This window comes from Mus musculus, chromosome 4 (genome assembly GCF_000001635.26).
Source record: "Mus musculus strain C57BL/6J chromosome 4, GRCm38.p6 C57BL/6J".
Classification (NCBI taxonomy): domain Eukaryota; kingdom Metazoa; phylum Chordata; class Mammalia; order Rodentia; family Muridae; genus Mus; species Mus musculus.
This window is the reverse complement of record NC_000070.6, coordinates 46,621,118-46,634,769: the sequence shown is the minus strand read 5'-3', so window position 1 is coordinate 46,634,769 and position 13,652 is coordinate 46,621,118. Positions and strand designations below refer to the sequence as shown.

Below are 13,652 nucleotides of genomic sequence, written 5' to 3'. Positions count from 1 at the left end.
GAAGGGTGGGCAGTGGTGACTGTCACCCCACTAGCCAGTGCCTCTGGCTGTGGCATGTGTCCCTGGGACCTCCCCCAACTTCTGTGGCGTGTGCCCTTGAGACCCATGGGTAGTAAGTGCTCAGCGCAGCCTAATAGCCATCATGGGGGCTGACGGCCTCTCCAGCATGCCCTCTGTGCTTTTATTTTCAGATGGGGAGAGTAAGAACCAAGAGGGGAAATGACGAGCTGTTGGGCAGTGGGCATGGGGGAATAAAGGAGTGGGGACTAAAGGGAGTGGGAGAGAACCCGCGTCCTGCCAGAGTTCTGGTGCTCTGGACGGATGGATGCAGGAGACTGCCGCATGCTTTCCATGCAGCCCCAGGTGGGTGTCTAGCTGTGGGAAGCCATGGAATCTCAGCTCAGCGGGTGGTGAACAAGGGGCAGTCCTAAGCAACAGGTTCCCAGCCTCCAGCATCCCACACTGGACACCTCAGAAGAGCTGAGAACAAATGGGGGCCCCAGGAGTGGCTCGGTCAGCCCCGGGGCCAAAGGGAGGAGAGGGCAGGGGGAGGGGGGGCACTGGGTGGTTCCCACAAGGACGAGAGTCCTTGGTTCGGTCCATGGCTGGCGCACAGGAAGGCCTTCCGGTGGGAGGTTAGACGTGGATCATTAGGGGAAAGCCTATCCCATCGTTCAAGCATGGTGTGCCTTGATGAGCAGAGACAGTCTGTGGTTTTAGAGCTTTTTTGTAGCAAGGCAGGGAGAAAGAGAGAAGGTAGAAAGAGGGAGAGGCCTGCCATGGCCACATGGAGGGGGGGAAGGGAGAGAGAGAGAGAGAGAGAGAGAGAGAGAGAGAGAGAGAGGGAGAGAGAGAGAGAAGAGGGCTAGAGATGAGAGTAAGAAAGGTGAGAGCTTAAAGAGAGTAAGGAGGTGCCAAGCAGTTCCTCTTATAGTGGGCTGGGCTATCTTGTTGTTGCCAGGTAACTGTGGGGCGGAGCATACCTGGCTATAGTCTGGTAACTGTGGGGGTGAAGTCTAGCCAGAATGCCAGGAGCTTGAGACATTGTCTTTGTGACTGAGTCACACACCTCTCCTGCAGGGCTGTGGGAGTAGTAACTTCGACAGGAGCAGGAGTCCAGGAGACGTGGTCGAACACCTTCCATCCCATGTAGGTGGAAATCACCACCCATCAGGTCCCCGGGATTCCAGACCTTTGCTCGACTGGAGACCAGGCTGTCTGTGCACAGCCCACTGCCCCACAGCCAGCCCAGGAAGTCAGGGGTCCTTTGTAACTGAGTCTTAATAGCCAAATGCAAGGTCAGGGTTTTAGGATCCTAATGCTGATCTTAATCTAACTGATGACTATAGTCTTTGTCAGCCCATGGAAATACAACCCCATTCTTTTCTTATCCTGAACCCCAAAACGAGCAGACTGGATCTTTCAGAACAGTTTCGGGCTGGTGAGCTGGCTCAGCAGGAAAGCGTGCTTGCTGCCAAGCCTGATGACCTGAGTTCGATCCCTGGGACACACTTAGTGGAGGCAAGAACAGATTCCCAAAAGTGTTCTCTGACCTGGCATATACGTGAATAAAATAAAATCAGTTTTCCTTCTAAAAATCCAACAAAATTGACAACTTTTAGCTAGGTCAAGAAAAGAAGAAAAATCAAACTACTAAAGTTGAGGACAAAAAAAGGGGGGGGGTCATTACTTACCAACCTTACAGAACCAAAAAGGATAATAAGGGCCAGGCATGGTGGTTGCGACAAGAAGATTCTGAGTTCAGGGTTAGCCTGGGCTACTTAGTGAGTTCCTATCAAAAAATAAACAGGTTCCAGGGATTGCTGTGAACAACTGTAATGCCGACAAATTTTAAAACTTAGATGAAATGGACAAATTCCTAGAAAGACACAAATTGCTGGGACTGCCTGGAAAAAAAACAAAAACAAAAAACACGGGAATTTGAGTAGACCCAGTAACTAGTTTGTAAGGAGCCTGAAAGGGTCAGATGGCCTCCCTGGACAGTTCTGCAGGTATCTGAAGAAGAGTTGCTGCAATTCCTCTGAGGCAAGGGAGGAGGCACTCTGAGGTGCCAACTGATCAGTGAACCCACAATCCTTTTCTCCCCTACCCAAGTTTCACAACCGTTATCAGGTTCAGTCCCTGACTCTCTCCCCTTTCTGGGACCTGTGATAAAGTCTGTAAAACTACATTTTGTTTCTCCACTGTCTGAGTATTTGTGGAATGAGGGTTTTCCAGAGTGACTTGTCTATCATATTGCTGGAAGGATGGGTCTCACACAGGGACAACACAACCCAGCCAGGGCTATCGTATTTCCTGTCCCCTTGTCTGTCCACCCCACCCCACCCCACTGTGCTTAGTGAATATCCTCCAGCTGCAGTAAAATGGTAACGTCATAGTGAAAACTAGTTGTTGTGGTAGCTCAAAACAAATTTCTGCAATTCACAGAAAATATGAACTGTCACTAGGTGGGGTAGCTCTTAATGTTCTCTCTCTCTCTCTCTCTCTCTCTCTCTCTCTCTCTCTGGGGTAGCTCTTAATGTTCTCTCTCTCTCTCTCTCTCTCTCTCTCTCAGAAAAAGAGTCAACATATCAAATTTATTTCAGTTTTTTTTCCTATCCTTCATGTAAGGCAGAAAACGTTCATGGCTACTCCGTGATAGTGAGTGCAGTGACATTGGATCAGGAGAAGTGTAGGACTGGGGCTATAGCTCAGTTGGTAGAGTCCTTGCCTCTCAGAATCACCGGCACTCTGCGTTGATCCCTGGTGCCTGCCACACAGCAGACGGGTCGGAAGTCCAGAGTCATCCTCTGTCACAGTAAATCTGTGAAGCATGAGATGTGATCTGAGACACATGGGACTCCGTCTCAAGAATAAGAAAAATTCATAGGAAGGCCTCGAGAGATGCTCAGAGGTAAGTGACCTCAGGTCCCGTCTATTGCTGGAGCACAACTGGCCAGCCAGTCTAGCTGAGCAGCGAGTTCTGGATTCCTAGAGAGGCCCTGTCTAGAAAATAACAAATGTGGATAGTGAATGAAGAAAACAGCCAGTGTCTACCTGTGCCCTACACACACACATACAGGGCTGGGACTGGGGCTGAGGTTAGCCTTTTTCTGCATGGCAAATGATTTTAGTTGTAAGATCATTGTGGGATCGCAAAGAGGAACATGCAACACACATTTAAACCAGGCCCTGGATTCCTCCACATCTTGTATCTACATTGAAACAGATTTCAGGAAATGTCAAAGACCAATGGCTAAGTTTTCCTGCCTTCCAAACCCCTCCTACAAAACTCCATTGGGAAGCACGCCTGCCTGAGGCTGGCTCACAGAAGCCATCTCCTGTGTGCCACAAGCCATGGCTGCCCTCCTTGTACAGGCGTGCCTCCTAGTCGAGTGTTTCTTGTTGTGGTGCACGGGCAGATTCTCCTTACACAGCCTGCAGTTTCCAACAGCTCATATAGGGAGGTCTTTCTCTCTCCCTTGCTGCTGATTTCTCAATTGCTGTGCTCTCATCTCTGCTCAGGAGCATAAGCACCTGGGCTATCTCTTCTTCTGCTGGGCCATGAATTGGTTGTAGTCTGGACTCTCAGGACAGCCTTTGGTGCTACCTGGTTCCTTTCTGTAAACCACACAAAGGTTAAGTCTGGACTCTGGACTGGGGCCTCAGCTTCAACCAGCTGCCTAGGCACCCGTGTAGTTAAGCCCCTCGGTAGCCACAAGTCAGGCATCGTGGCTCCGGGTCTAAGGAGAGAGCAAAGGTAGAAAGCTGCCAGGAAGTGTTTACAACATGCCTCAGGAGAGCTGGGAGCCACTGATGGCCTTTGGGCATGCTAGTTAGGAGGCCAGAGGGTTTGGGAAAGTTAGGTCCGCAAGGCCATTCAACAAACATGAAGCAATTTCTTATTACAGGCGCTGTACTGCTGTTCTAAGTTTACCCGTGAGCAGAGTGACAGGCGTGGGGCACATACTTCAGCAGCAAGGTTGGGATTATGGGAACCGAGCTTATATAAGTGGCCATGGCAGGAACGGTGGTTACCTGCACAAAACCTGTACGAGATCCAGCCAGTCATTAATTCCTGCACCAATGGGGGAGGGGTTCGTGAGGCTCAGCGCACTATTGCCAACTAGTGGCTACCGGGGAAGGGAGAACCATTGTTCTTCAGGGTTGTGACCAATGGTAGGTTGTCCTTGCTCAAGCAGGCAACAGTAATTGGACTCTGTGGGAAGGGCATTGGTTGAGGCGGTTGGGGAAGTGGGTGGGGGAAGTTAGGGAGGATATGGTCATGATACACGGTAGGAGGCTGGGGAAATAAACGGTTCAGTGGTTAAGAGCACTTACTCTTGTAGAGGGCCCTCACCCATTCTAGTCCCAGCATCCGCACAGTGGCTCACAACCATCTGTAATCCAGTTCTAAGGGATCCGATGCCCTCTTCTGACCACCGCAGACAGCAGGAGTGCACATGGTTCACAGATATACATGCAGGCAAAACACTCATAAAATAAAATGAATCTAAAAGGAAATCACTGCATGTATGTGATAAATTCACCAGGAATAAAAGGGTAGGGAAGTGCAGTGTAGATGGGGCTTTGTAAGAAGGGCGAGGAGCTTGGGCCAGGGCTGGGGAGGCGGGGATGCATCATACAGGATGCTGAGGAGAGCGATTGGAATGACTGGAAGCATGCTGCTGAGGCCAGAGCTCTGCAGGCAGCAGGAAGGCAGAGACTGCTGGCCTCACACTCCTCACTTGTCCTTTCAGAAACACCATGCACAACATCCGTGGCAACAAGCAGGCCCAAGCGGCAGCCCACGGGCCACTCGTGGAAGACTCGCCTCAGGGTGGAGAGCCTCAAAGCGGGGAACAGCCCTCGATCTCTGACCCCAGCCTTCCAGGTGAGCGTTGTCCAAGCCTGAGACCAAGCAATCTCTGTCTCCTCCCTGCCTGCAAGGGTGTGTGTGTGTGTGTGTGTGTGTGTGTGTGTGTGTGTGAAGAAGAACACACTTACGGTAGTTTTTATAGTTAGGAGGGAGCTGAGGAGTCCAAGGTGCACACGCTGCAGAGCAGGATTCTAGGAAAGATCTCCTCCAGGCTGGAAGACAGCGGTGCTGTGTCCTCTCCGGTGGCCAAGAGAGCTCTCATCTTTCCCTTCTTCTGAGGACACTAATCCTATCATGGGGCTGCACCTTCATCTGAATTACCCAAGGCCCTGCCTCCTGATGCTCCTAATGCTAACTCGGGGGACTAGAGCTTCAGCCTGGGGTTATGGTAACACACATTCAGTCCTTAGCAGGGTGTGTTGTGTGACAGACTCTTCCTGGGGCGATGTAGCACACACCACACACACACACAATCCATTCACTCCAGAAAGGGCACCCGTGATAGACCAAAATAATGATTACACCAACGTCCAACTTGGCTAAACCAGTGAACTTTTATTGGGGTTACTAATGGGTGGGGGGAGGGTACTTAAAAGGGTGAGGGGTGACTCAAAACAGCAACTGTGTCACCAAAAATAATGCCCAATACAGATGCAGAGTCCTAAAAGCTGCACAGAAGCCCTGCCTGGAGCTCCCTGCTCATCACAGGCAGCTCGGCAGCCTGTATGTCTCTTCCCTCCGTAGCTGGGTTGGTCAGTCTCGCCCCACCCCCACCCAGGCTGACTCAGGTTTATACTGCTGGGGGAGGGGCGTTCCAGAATCTTCCAGGTTTCTGTTCTCCAGATGAGTTACCTTTGTTTACCTACTGAGTCTCACGAGGCTCCCCTCCCTCCTCAGGCTCCAGAGGTAAAGAGTAAGGATTCGGTTGGTTTCCCCGATGAGACAGAGTCTCGTGTATCCCAGACCTCTAACATGCTGGAGCCGAGAGTGACCTTGAATTTACAATCTTCTACCCCTCCCTCCTGTGCTGGAATGCAGGCGTGCACCACCGGGTTAGAATGTTTTATTGTAGTAAAATACATGTACATAACAAAATTTACCATTTTATCACTTCCCATTACACCATCCAGTGGCATTGAGTGCATTCACACTATTATGTGGCTGTCACTGCCATCTGTCCCCAGAATGCCATCTTTCCCGCAGAATCCCTAGTAAGCATTCATAAATAAGCAAAGTGTATTGCCCCCTTTCCAGTTCACGAGGAAACTGCAGAAAGACGCTGTTGCCTGAAGATATGGATAAGGCACCAGTAGGTCTGCCCATCCTGACGTCCGCGTTTCTCTCCTCAAGCAGAAAAAGAGCCAGAGGATCCTGCCAAGTCTGCACCCAGGTCCTCTGTGCCCTCAGGTCCCACGCAGAAACCCAAGCGGCAAAGCAACACCTTCCCATTCTTTTCCGATGGACTGGCTCGGAGCCGCACAGCCCAGGAGAAGGTGGCGGCCTTGGAGCAGCAGGTGCTGATGCTCACCAAAGAGCTCAAGTCACAGAAGGTAAGCCCCAGCCCGTTTCCGGGAGCCCCACTGTGCCCCGTGGCCTCTGAGCCTTGCCGGTAGCTCTGTGCAGTGCCTCAACCCAACCCAGCACAGCTAGTTTGTGGTCTTCAAAGGACAACTGTAGAGGCCAGAAGTGCCTCGTTATCAGTAACTCAGAAGCATACTGTCACAAACCAGGTGTTAGGAGGCCACCAAAGGTGTGGGTGACCTACTTCAATAATTGAGTCTTGGATGCCTCTTGGACTTGGGTGGTCTGACCCATCATGGAGGAAAGGCTGTGTCTCGGGGTGCTGTTTCGATGCAGGGTCTTGGGAGGGGTCTCCAGTGCGCGGGGAGAATGGCCGTACCTTCTGACTGTGTGCAGATCCCTGAGGACAGCACTGGCAGGGTGCGGCAGAGAACAGTGACAGGAAAGGAGATTTTGTTTCCATACGGAAGTTCACTGTAGCAGTTGTAGAGGGAGATGTGTAGCCACTGTGGAAAATAAAGGGCATTGAGGTGTTCAGAAGGCTTCCTTCACCTCAGAGCAGGGTTTGGTTCTGGGGAAGGCTCTCCTGTGCTGCGGCGAACATCAGTGGCTGAGGTGTGGGAGAGCTGCAGCCTTGGCAGGTGCCTCTCTCTAGCATAAGGACAGCGAAGGTCTCACAGCTGTTACCGTGAAGCCTGAGTGAGGCACTGGTGGGCTCCTTTCCCTCGTGAGGAAGACGGAGCTCCAGCTGCCTGTGCCCCATCCTGCTTCCTTCTCTGACCCTTGCTGCACAGGACCCAGGCTGGGGTGGGGCATGTGCTCCATATAGCCGAGTCTCTGTCCCCCATGCAGTCTCCATAGCTGAGTCTTCATTCCCTGTGATTTCAGCCCTGTGTGGAGAGAAGGCAGTTGAGAAGAGCACTCTCTGCCTTTCTAACCTGGACCCTCACAGCAGGCCAGGGGTTACAGTTAGTGAGGTAGATGGCGATTGGCAAGGTTTCTTTCCTTCATGTGTCTTTACCTCAGGCCCGCATGCATGCAGTGTGCTGGTGTTGGAAAAGAACAGAGTAAAGGTCACAGGCTCAGCCCAAACGAGGCATGCATTGCATAGCAGAGGCAGCTGCAGGGTAAATGAACACTTGCTGCATGTGACATCCAGTGTGGGGACATAGCAGTGATGTGGGAGTTCACGTCTTCCTTGAGCCCAGGGATCTGTCTTTTTCCTCTTGTCCTTGTCACTAGAAGATATTCAGTTGACTGTAATGGCTTCGGATCCCTGGATTCATATCGCTGAAGCCTCTAACCCAAGCTTGGAAGAAAATGGAAAAGAAACCCAGATTGTACAGACTTCCTGCCCTGTTGCCACATGTCCCTTCTTTGTAGACACATGGGTAGCTCACCCCCTAACCCAGCCTTTCTTTCCAAGGGATAACAAATGGTCAGAGGTGCTCAGGAGGCCCTTGGAGATCTGTGAACCTCTGGAGACTCCCTGCCTTTCTTCCATAAATGAAGGCAAGACTCTTAGAGGCCTGCAGGGATTGCCAGGAAATACCCCATTCAAACAGAGAAGGCCATGAGGAAGTTGTTTGGGCCTTTCAAAATGTGGATTTTTTTACTGGGTAACTTTCCAGGAAACCTTCTCTTTGTTGAGAAAGATGGCAGGGAGAAAGGGTTTGTGGTCTAGCCTCTGACTTCTAGTACGAGTGCACTTCACTGTCTCATGCGTGCATGGCAGGCTAGCCCAACTCCCAGAGCAGACAGGCCTACATTCTGACTGTGATGCGTCTGCTAACCTCCCAGCCCAACTCCTCATAGTAAATGCACTTACGGCCATTCTTTCTGGAGAAGCCCAGGTCTGAACTTGGCAACCCACAATGCACCACAGCTGCATGTATGGCCTTGGTAACCCCAGCCCTAAGTGTCGGTTCCTCCTGCCTTACACCGAGCAGGCTCCCTCCCCGGGGCTCTGAGGAGATGGTCGAGTGATTCTGTCAGCTTCCAGGAAGTGCGTTCCTGGCCTAGCAGTGATGTGAGGAAGACGGAAGCTGGTGCCTGAGCTCCAGTTGCCTGAGCCCCTTCCTGCTTCCTTCTCTGGCCCTTGCTGCACAGGACCAAGGCTGGGGTGGGGCATGTACTCCCAGGAGCAACACCCATGAGATGCTTTCCTGGGTAGGAAAGGGTACTAGCTAGCTTCAGGAGAAAATGGCAATGTATCTTAGTTCAGCTAACCATGTAGGTCAGTGGTTCTCAACCTGGAGGTCATGACCCCTTTGGGGGTGACCTAACACCATCAGAAACACAGATATTTACATTATGACTTGTAACAATGGCAAAATTACAGTTATGAAGTAGCAACTAAAATAATTTTATGGTTGGGTGTCCCCACACCACGAAGAACTGTATTAAAGGGTTGCCACATTAGGAAGGCTGAGAACCCCTGCAGTAGACGAACACCAGTGGATTCAGTGGCCCTGTGAGAATTTGTGCCACAGTTTTTTGCTGTGGAAAGCATACTGGGAACTAAACCCTTGGCCCCAAAGACGCTGCCGACCTTTGGGGAAGAGAACATAGAGTATGCTAACCGTCATGTTAACATGTCATGGCCCCAGCGCACACAGGATGGTGTGAGCATCAGCTGTAGTTCTTACCACAGATGTCACCCTCCCTTCCTGAACAGGAAACTGAAGGTCTGAGGGTCTGAGAGCTCTCCAGACCCAAGTGTCCCAGGGGTCAAACATGGGCTTGGAGTCTGATCTACCTGCCACAGAGCTTACTGTGGTAGCCACCACCGCCACTCAGTCCTTTCACTGGGGCTGAGAGGTGGTGACTTGCCTGAGGCCTGATGCTGCAAGCCTGGGATGCTATCCAGAGCCAGGGCCACCTCCTCTCCTCCCCGATCTCATGGCGTAACATCACACACAAGTGCCAGGACTGACCTCGGAAACCATGAGCGCACTCTCAATGAGCCCACTGGGGACTGATAACCATTAAGTCACTAGCCATCTCGCCAACCCCATCGCTGGACCTACAGAGGTTGGTTTAGACTCCAGGAGACAGCACCAGGTGGCGGGTTGGCTAGGTGCCTCAGGCCCCTGAGCTGATAGTCACACCCAGTTTGAAAGCTGTCTGACCTGGCAGATGGCTGACTGTTGGCTGTCGGTGGCCATCTGTCAGGTGCTGGGAAAGTCGGACCCCAGTGGGGCCATGTAGACTCACTCGGGATGTCTTGGTTGTTTGTTTAGGAAACTTGGTGGGGACAATCCTGCAATCACCTTCCCCAAAACTATTCAGAACTTGAGAGTGCCTGTCTTCAGACAGGACTTGGCCCTGACTTGGGAGGAGGGCTGGGAGGCAGCTTGGCTGACACAACTTGAGGAAAAGCTTTTGACACTTTTTAAATTCTTGAGGCCACTCTGCCTGGACCTGAGGTCTTTATCACCTTCTAATTTCTGAGAAAGCGAGCACTGTGAAGTGGCCAGCCTGAAAGCACCCTGTTAGACCCTCCCTCCTTAGATCTGTTAGCCTGTTATTTGTGACTGTGGGAATGTGCCTCTGGCAGGCTGCTTTATGAAGAAAAGGTTTGCTGTGTTTTGGGGTCTCACTGATTGCTGGGGTGCACACGACCACACTTGGCTTATGTTAGGCCAGCACCCTACCACCATGAGCTTTAAGGCTGAAGAACCACACCTGGGACGGCCTTACTGACAGAGTTCTTAGGCGATTCAGGGCATTACATGGTGTCACAGAGTGTTCCTGCCTGTGTGTGTGTGTGCGTGCACGGGTGCTTGTGTTCTGGCTTTCCTCTTCACCAACAGGATCCAGTGGTAGGGACTCCATCCTTATGACCCTATCTGATGCTACACACCTCTCAAAGGCCCCAGTGGCCCAAGAACTGTCTCCTCCTTTTCCCTCTAAATAGCTTCCAGTGGGACCACAAATCAATATATAAAACAGAGTGAGGCCTATGTTAACTCCCAGCCGCTGTCCTGAACTTCACGTGGCCATGCACATATGGATGCACATAAATCAGCAAAATAAAGGCTGATTTAAAAGGGTGACATATTGGCTTTTAAAAAGGAAAATAAGGGGGCTGGAGAGATGGCTCAACAGTTAAGAGCACAGAGGTCCTGAGTTCAATTCCCAGCAACCACATGGTGGCTCACAACCATCTGTAATGGGATCTGATGTCCTTTTCTGGCATGCAGATGTACAAACAGAACACTCATATACATTAAATAAATAAAAATAAATCTCAAAAAAAAAAAAAGGAAAATAAAACAACTCATGACCAGGTCTGGAAATCTGGGATAGCCCAGACAACACTGAGCTGAGACACCAGATCTTCTGCTTCCTGGAATTGGTCCTCAGGCATTGCTTATGACCGTGGAAACTGAGAACCACCCAGCTGTTCCTCCACAGGAGCCCAGGGTGCAGGGAATTTTGCTGTGTCCATCCTTGTGTTCCTGACATGTGGGTGCTACTAACTTCAGAACTGTGATGTTAGGCTGGGGTGGAGCCCATGCCAGTAGAGAGTAGAGGTATACTGTGACACACACCCTTGTAATCCCAGCATCAGGAGGAGAAGGCAGGATGGCCAGATGGTCAAGGCCATCCTTACTCACACAGCAAATTCTGGAGGCTACATGAGAAGCCAGGGCTCTGGAACTGGGACTCGGGGGCCCTCTGCTCCAGCCCACTGACTCTTTAGTCTTAGCTTCTCCCTGGGCTTCAGTCTCCAGGTGACAGCCCGGTGGCTGGGCAGAAGGTCCACGGGGTCTTTCTGGCCTCCAGGTTTCCCGTATCTCTGAGCTTCCTGTGAGGCCACCTCCACGTCACAGTCTCCTTTCTCCCAAGCATGTCTTCTGGGGTGAGGGTGGGGTGGGTGGTCATTGGGGTTCCTGGCTGGAAGCCTGATTGGAGATGCCAGGAACCGAGTGAAGGAAGGACTTCACTGGCTGCAATGAGTTGGCTCCCAGACCCCTCTGAAGCAGAGGAAGATACTTATGGGCTTCTGGGTCAGAGCAAGACTCAGCTATGGTGTCTGTGCCTGTTTCACCCGGCAGTGACCCAGGGCCATCTCCAAGGCTCAGCTAGACCCTGGAGCCACAGGAGTGTTAACCTCTCACTAGAGCCCCAGGAAGCTGTTTCTCCACTGTGGAACATTCCAGACATAGTGGTCTGGTGTGCAATCGTGTCCACGCCCCACCTGCTGGCCACACCCATGAGGCTCCAAACCTGCCCTTTCTGCCCCTCTCCCCCAGACCTTTGCTCAGGCTGTCTTTGGGCTTTCTTTGGGGACCTGGCCCGGAAAGGCCACCCCACCCTCACCTCTCACCGGCTGCTGACCACCTCTGACCCTCTTCATTCCTCAAGGCTGTATGAATTGTTTTACCATGCTGTCCCCAGGCAGAAGCCACCGTGCCCCACCAAACCTGTCTGCCCCTCTCTCAAGACCAGCCATCCCCCTACAGTGGTCAGTCTTTACTCCCAGTCTTTGTAGTCCTCAGAAGTGGGAGCTGTCATTCTTTTCTGGTCAACAACACCTGGCATGATGGTGTGGGATTAATTCTTGAACTTGGAAGCCTGAGGCAGGAGGCTCACGAGTTTGAGGTCAGCCTGAGCTAATAGTAAAGTCCTGCCCTTAAAACAGTCCAGAGCTAGAGATTTGTCAGTAGATCCAAAGTGTCTTACCAGCCGCTCAGGCATGGTCTCCGGCAGATCTCCCACATGGAATCATGATTAGTTCCATCCAGCCAATCTACCGACTGGGACGCTGCAGCGTGGACACAGTTAAGGTCTCTCATTAAGAGACTGTGTATTCCAAGTACACAAGCGGGGTCAGAACAGTGGTCTGTGGGGCCTCCCTGCACCGAGCTGCTGGGCTACCTGGCTCCTGAAGCTCCGATCCTGGCCCTGGATCTATTCATCCCCTTCCTTGGGCCTGGCAGGCCTGGGTCCTGGGAAGTTAGAGACCTCAGGCACCGTGAAGCACTGCAGACCTGAGGTCAGAGGAGGAAAGGCCAGGCTGTGTCCTAGCCATCCAGCACTTGCTTCCTGGGCTGGTCTTGCCAGCAGTGTTTCTCACTGCTGGGCTGAAGGCGACACACAGAGAGATTGAGTTTGCTTGGTGGGTGGCCTGGATCTCTCCTCCAGTCCCGGCTCAGCTTGCTTGGGCGCGGCTGTTTAGATGCTGTATTCCTTACTTTTCCAGTTACTGCAACAAAACTTGAAAAAAAAAGCACCTTAAAGAAAGAAGGGTTGGCCTGGAGAAGTGGCTCAGTGGTTAAGAGCACCGACTGCTCTTCCAGAGGTCCTGAGTTCAAATCCCAGCAACCACATGATGGCTCACAACCATCTGTAATGAGATCTGATGCCCTCTTCTGGTGTGTCTGAAGACAGCAATGGTGTACTCACATACACTAAATAAATAAATAAATAAATAAATCTTTTTTAAAGAAAGAAAGAAAGAAAGACAGACAGACCGACAGGCAGGCAGGCAGGCAGACAGACAGACGGAAGGGTTATTTTGAGGCACAGTTCAAAGTTACATACCGTCGATGCAGAGAAGTCCCGGCAGGAGGATCTTAAGGTAGCTCATCACCTGGCATTCATACTGGGAAGCGGAGAGAGATGAATGCACGCCCAGCTCTCCCCCCCCCCTTTTTCTCCGTCCACAACCCCAGCCCACAGAATGGTGTCTCCCACATTTCAATCGAGTCTCCCCACCTCAGTTAACCTCTAACCTAGAAACTGGTTCACAGGCATGCCCAGATATCTGTTTCCATGGTAACTCTAACCATCACAGATGCCATCTTGAGGATTCTAGAGCTTGAACTACCATGGCAAGAAGGGATGCCAGAGTCTTTAGCGATGTCTGTCTCAGAGGAGAGGCAAGAGGCATACCCCCATGCCACACATGTGCACCCCAGTCCCCCCAGTCCCATTAACTAAGCTCAGGTTCTGGGGTCTGGTGCCTTGGGGCTGAACTCTCCTCTCCTGGGCTTCAGTTTGTTCTTCTCCAAAGTAGACATGTGTAAGTCGGAGTGTGGGTTCAGCTCCCATAACAGAGAAGCCTCATAGTGCTATAACCCGTAGAATCTGCATTTTCTCTTGCACTGTGGAATCCAGATAACAGCAAGCAAGTCTGAGCTGGTGAAGGTGGGCGGCTCCGTGATACTCAGCATGAACCTCAGCTTTGGGGCCTGGGTAACTCTCCTCTTCCTTCCAGTCACTTCTCAGCCAGAAGAAAAGG

General features: G+C 51.6%; 1 protein-coding gene and 1 long non-coding RNA gene across 8 annotated transcripts in view; one reads left to right on the top strand and one right to left on the bottom strand.

Moving 5' to 3' along the window:
* Positions 1-13,652, top strand: part of Tbc1d2 (TBC1 domain family, member 2) — a 45,951-nt gene that overhangs the window by 15,571 nt on the left and 16,728 nt on the right. For 3 of the 6 annotated variants that reach the window (XM_006538047.4, XM_006538046.4, XM_006538048.1), the window contains 2 exons: positions 4,761-4,894; positions 6,230-6,429. In XM_006538047.4, coding sequence (XP_006538110.1) covers positions 4,761-4,894; positions 6,230-6,429 — 334 coding nt within the window. Of the gene's footprint in view, positions 1-1,664; positions 1,683-4,723; positions 4,895-6,229; positions 6,430-13,652 lie in introns of all 6 variants that reach the window. The other 3 variants (NM_198664.3, XM_030253640.1, XM_006538050.2) reach the window with 2 other exon arrangements.
* Positions 5,928-13,559, bottom strand: Gm42281. Of its 2 annotated transcripts, XR_881230.2 has the most exons (4): positions 13,144-13,559; positions 12,953-13,013; positions 12,092-12,625; positions 5,928-7,709 (listed from the first exon to the last, which is right to left on the bottom strand). It is a non-coding gene; the product is annotated as a predicted gene, 42281 (long non-coding RNA). The 2 variants fall into 2 exon arrangements; XR_881229.2 differs by lacking the exon at positions 13,144-13,559 and having other exon boundaries at positions 12,953-13,021.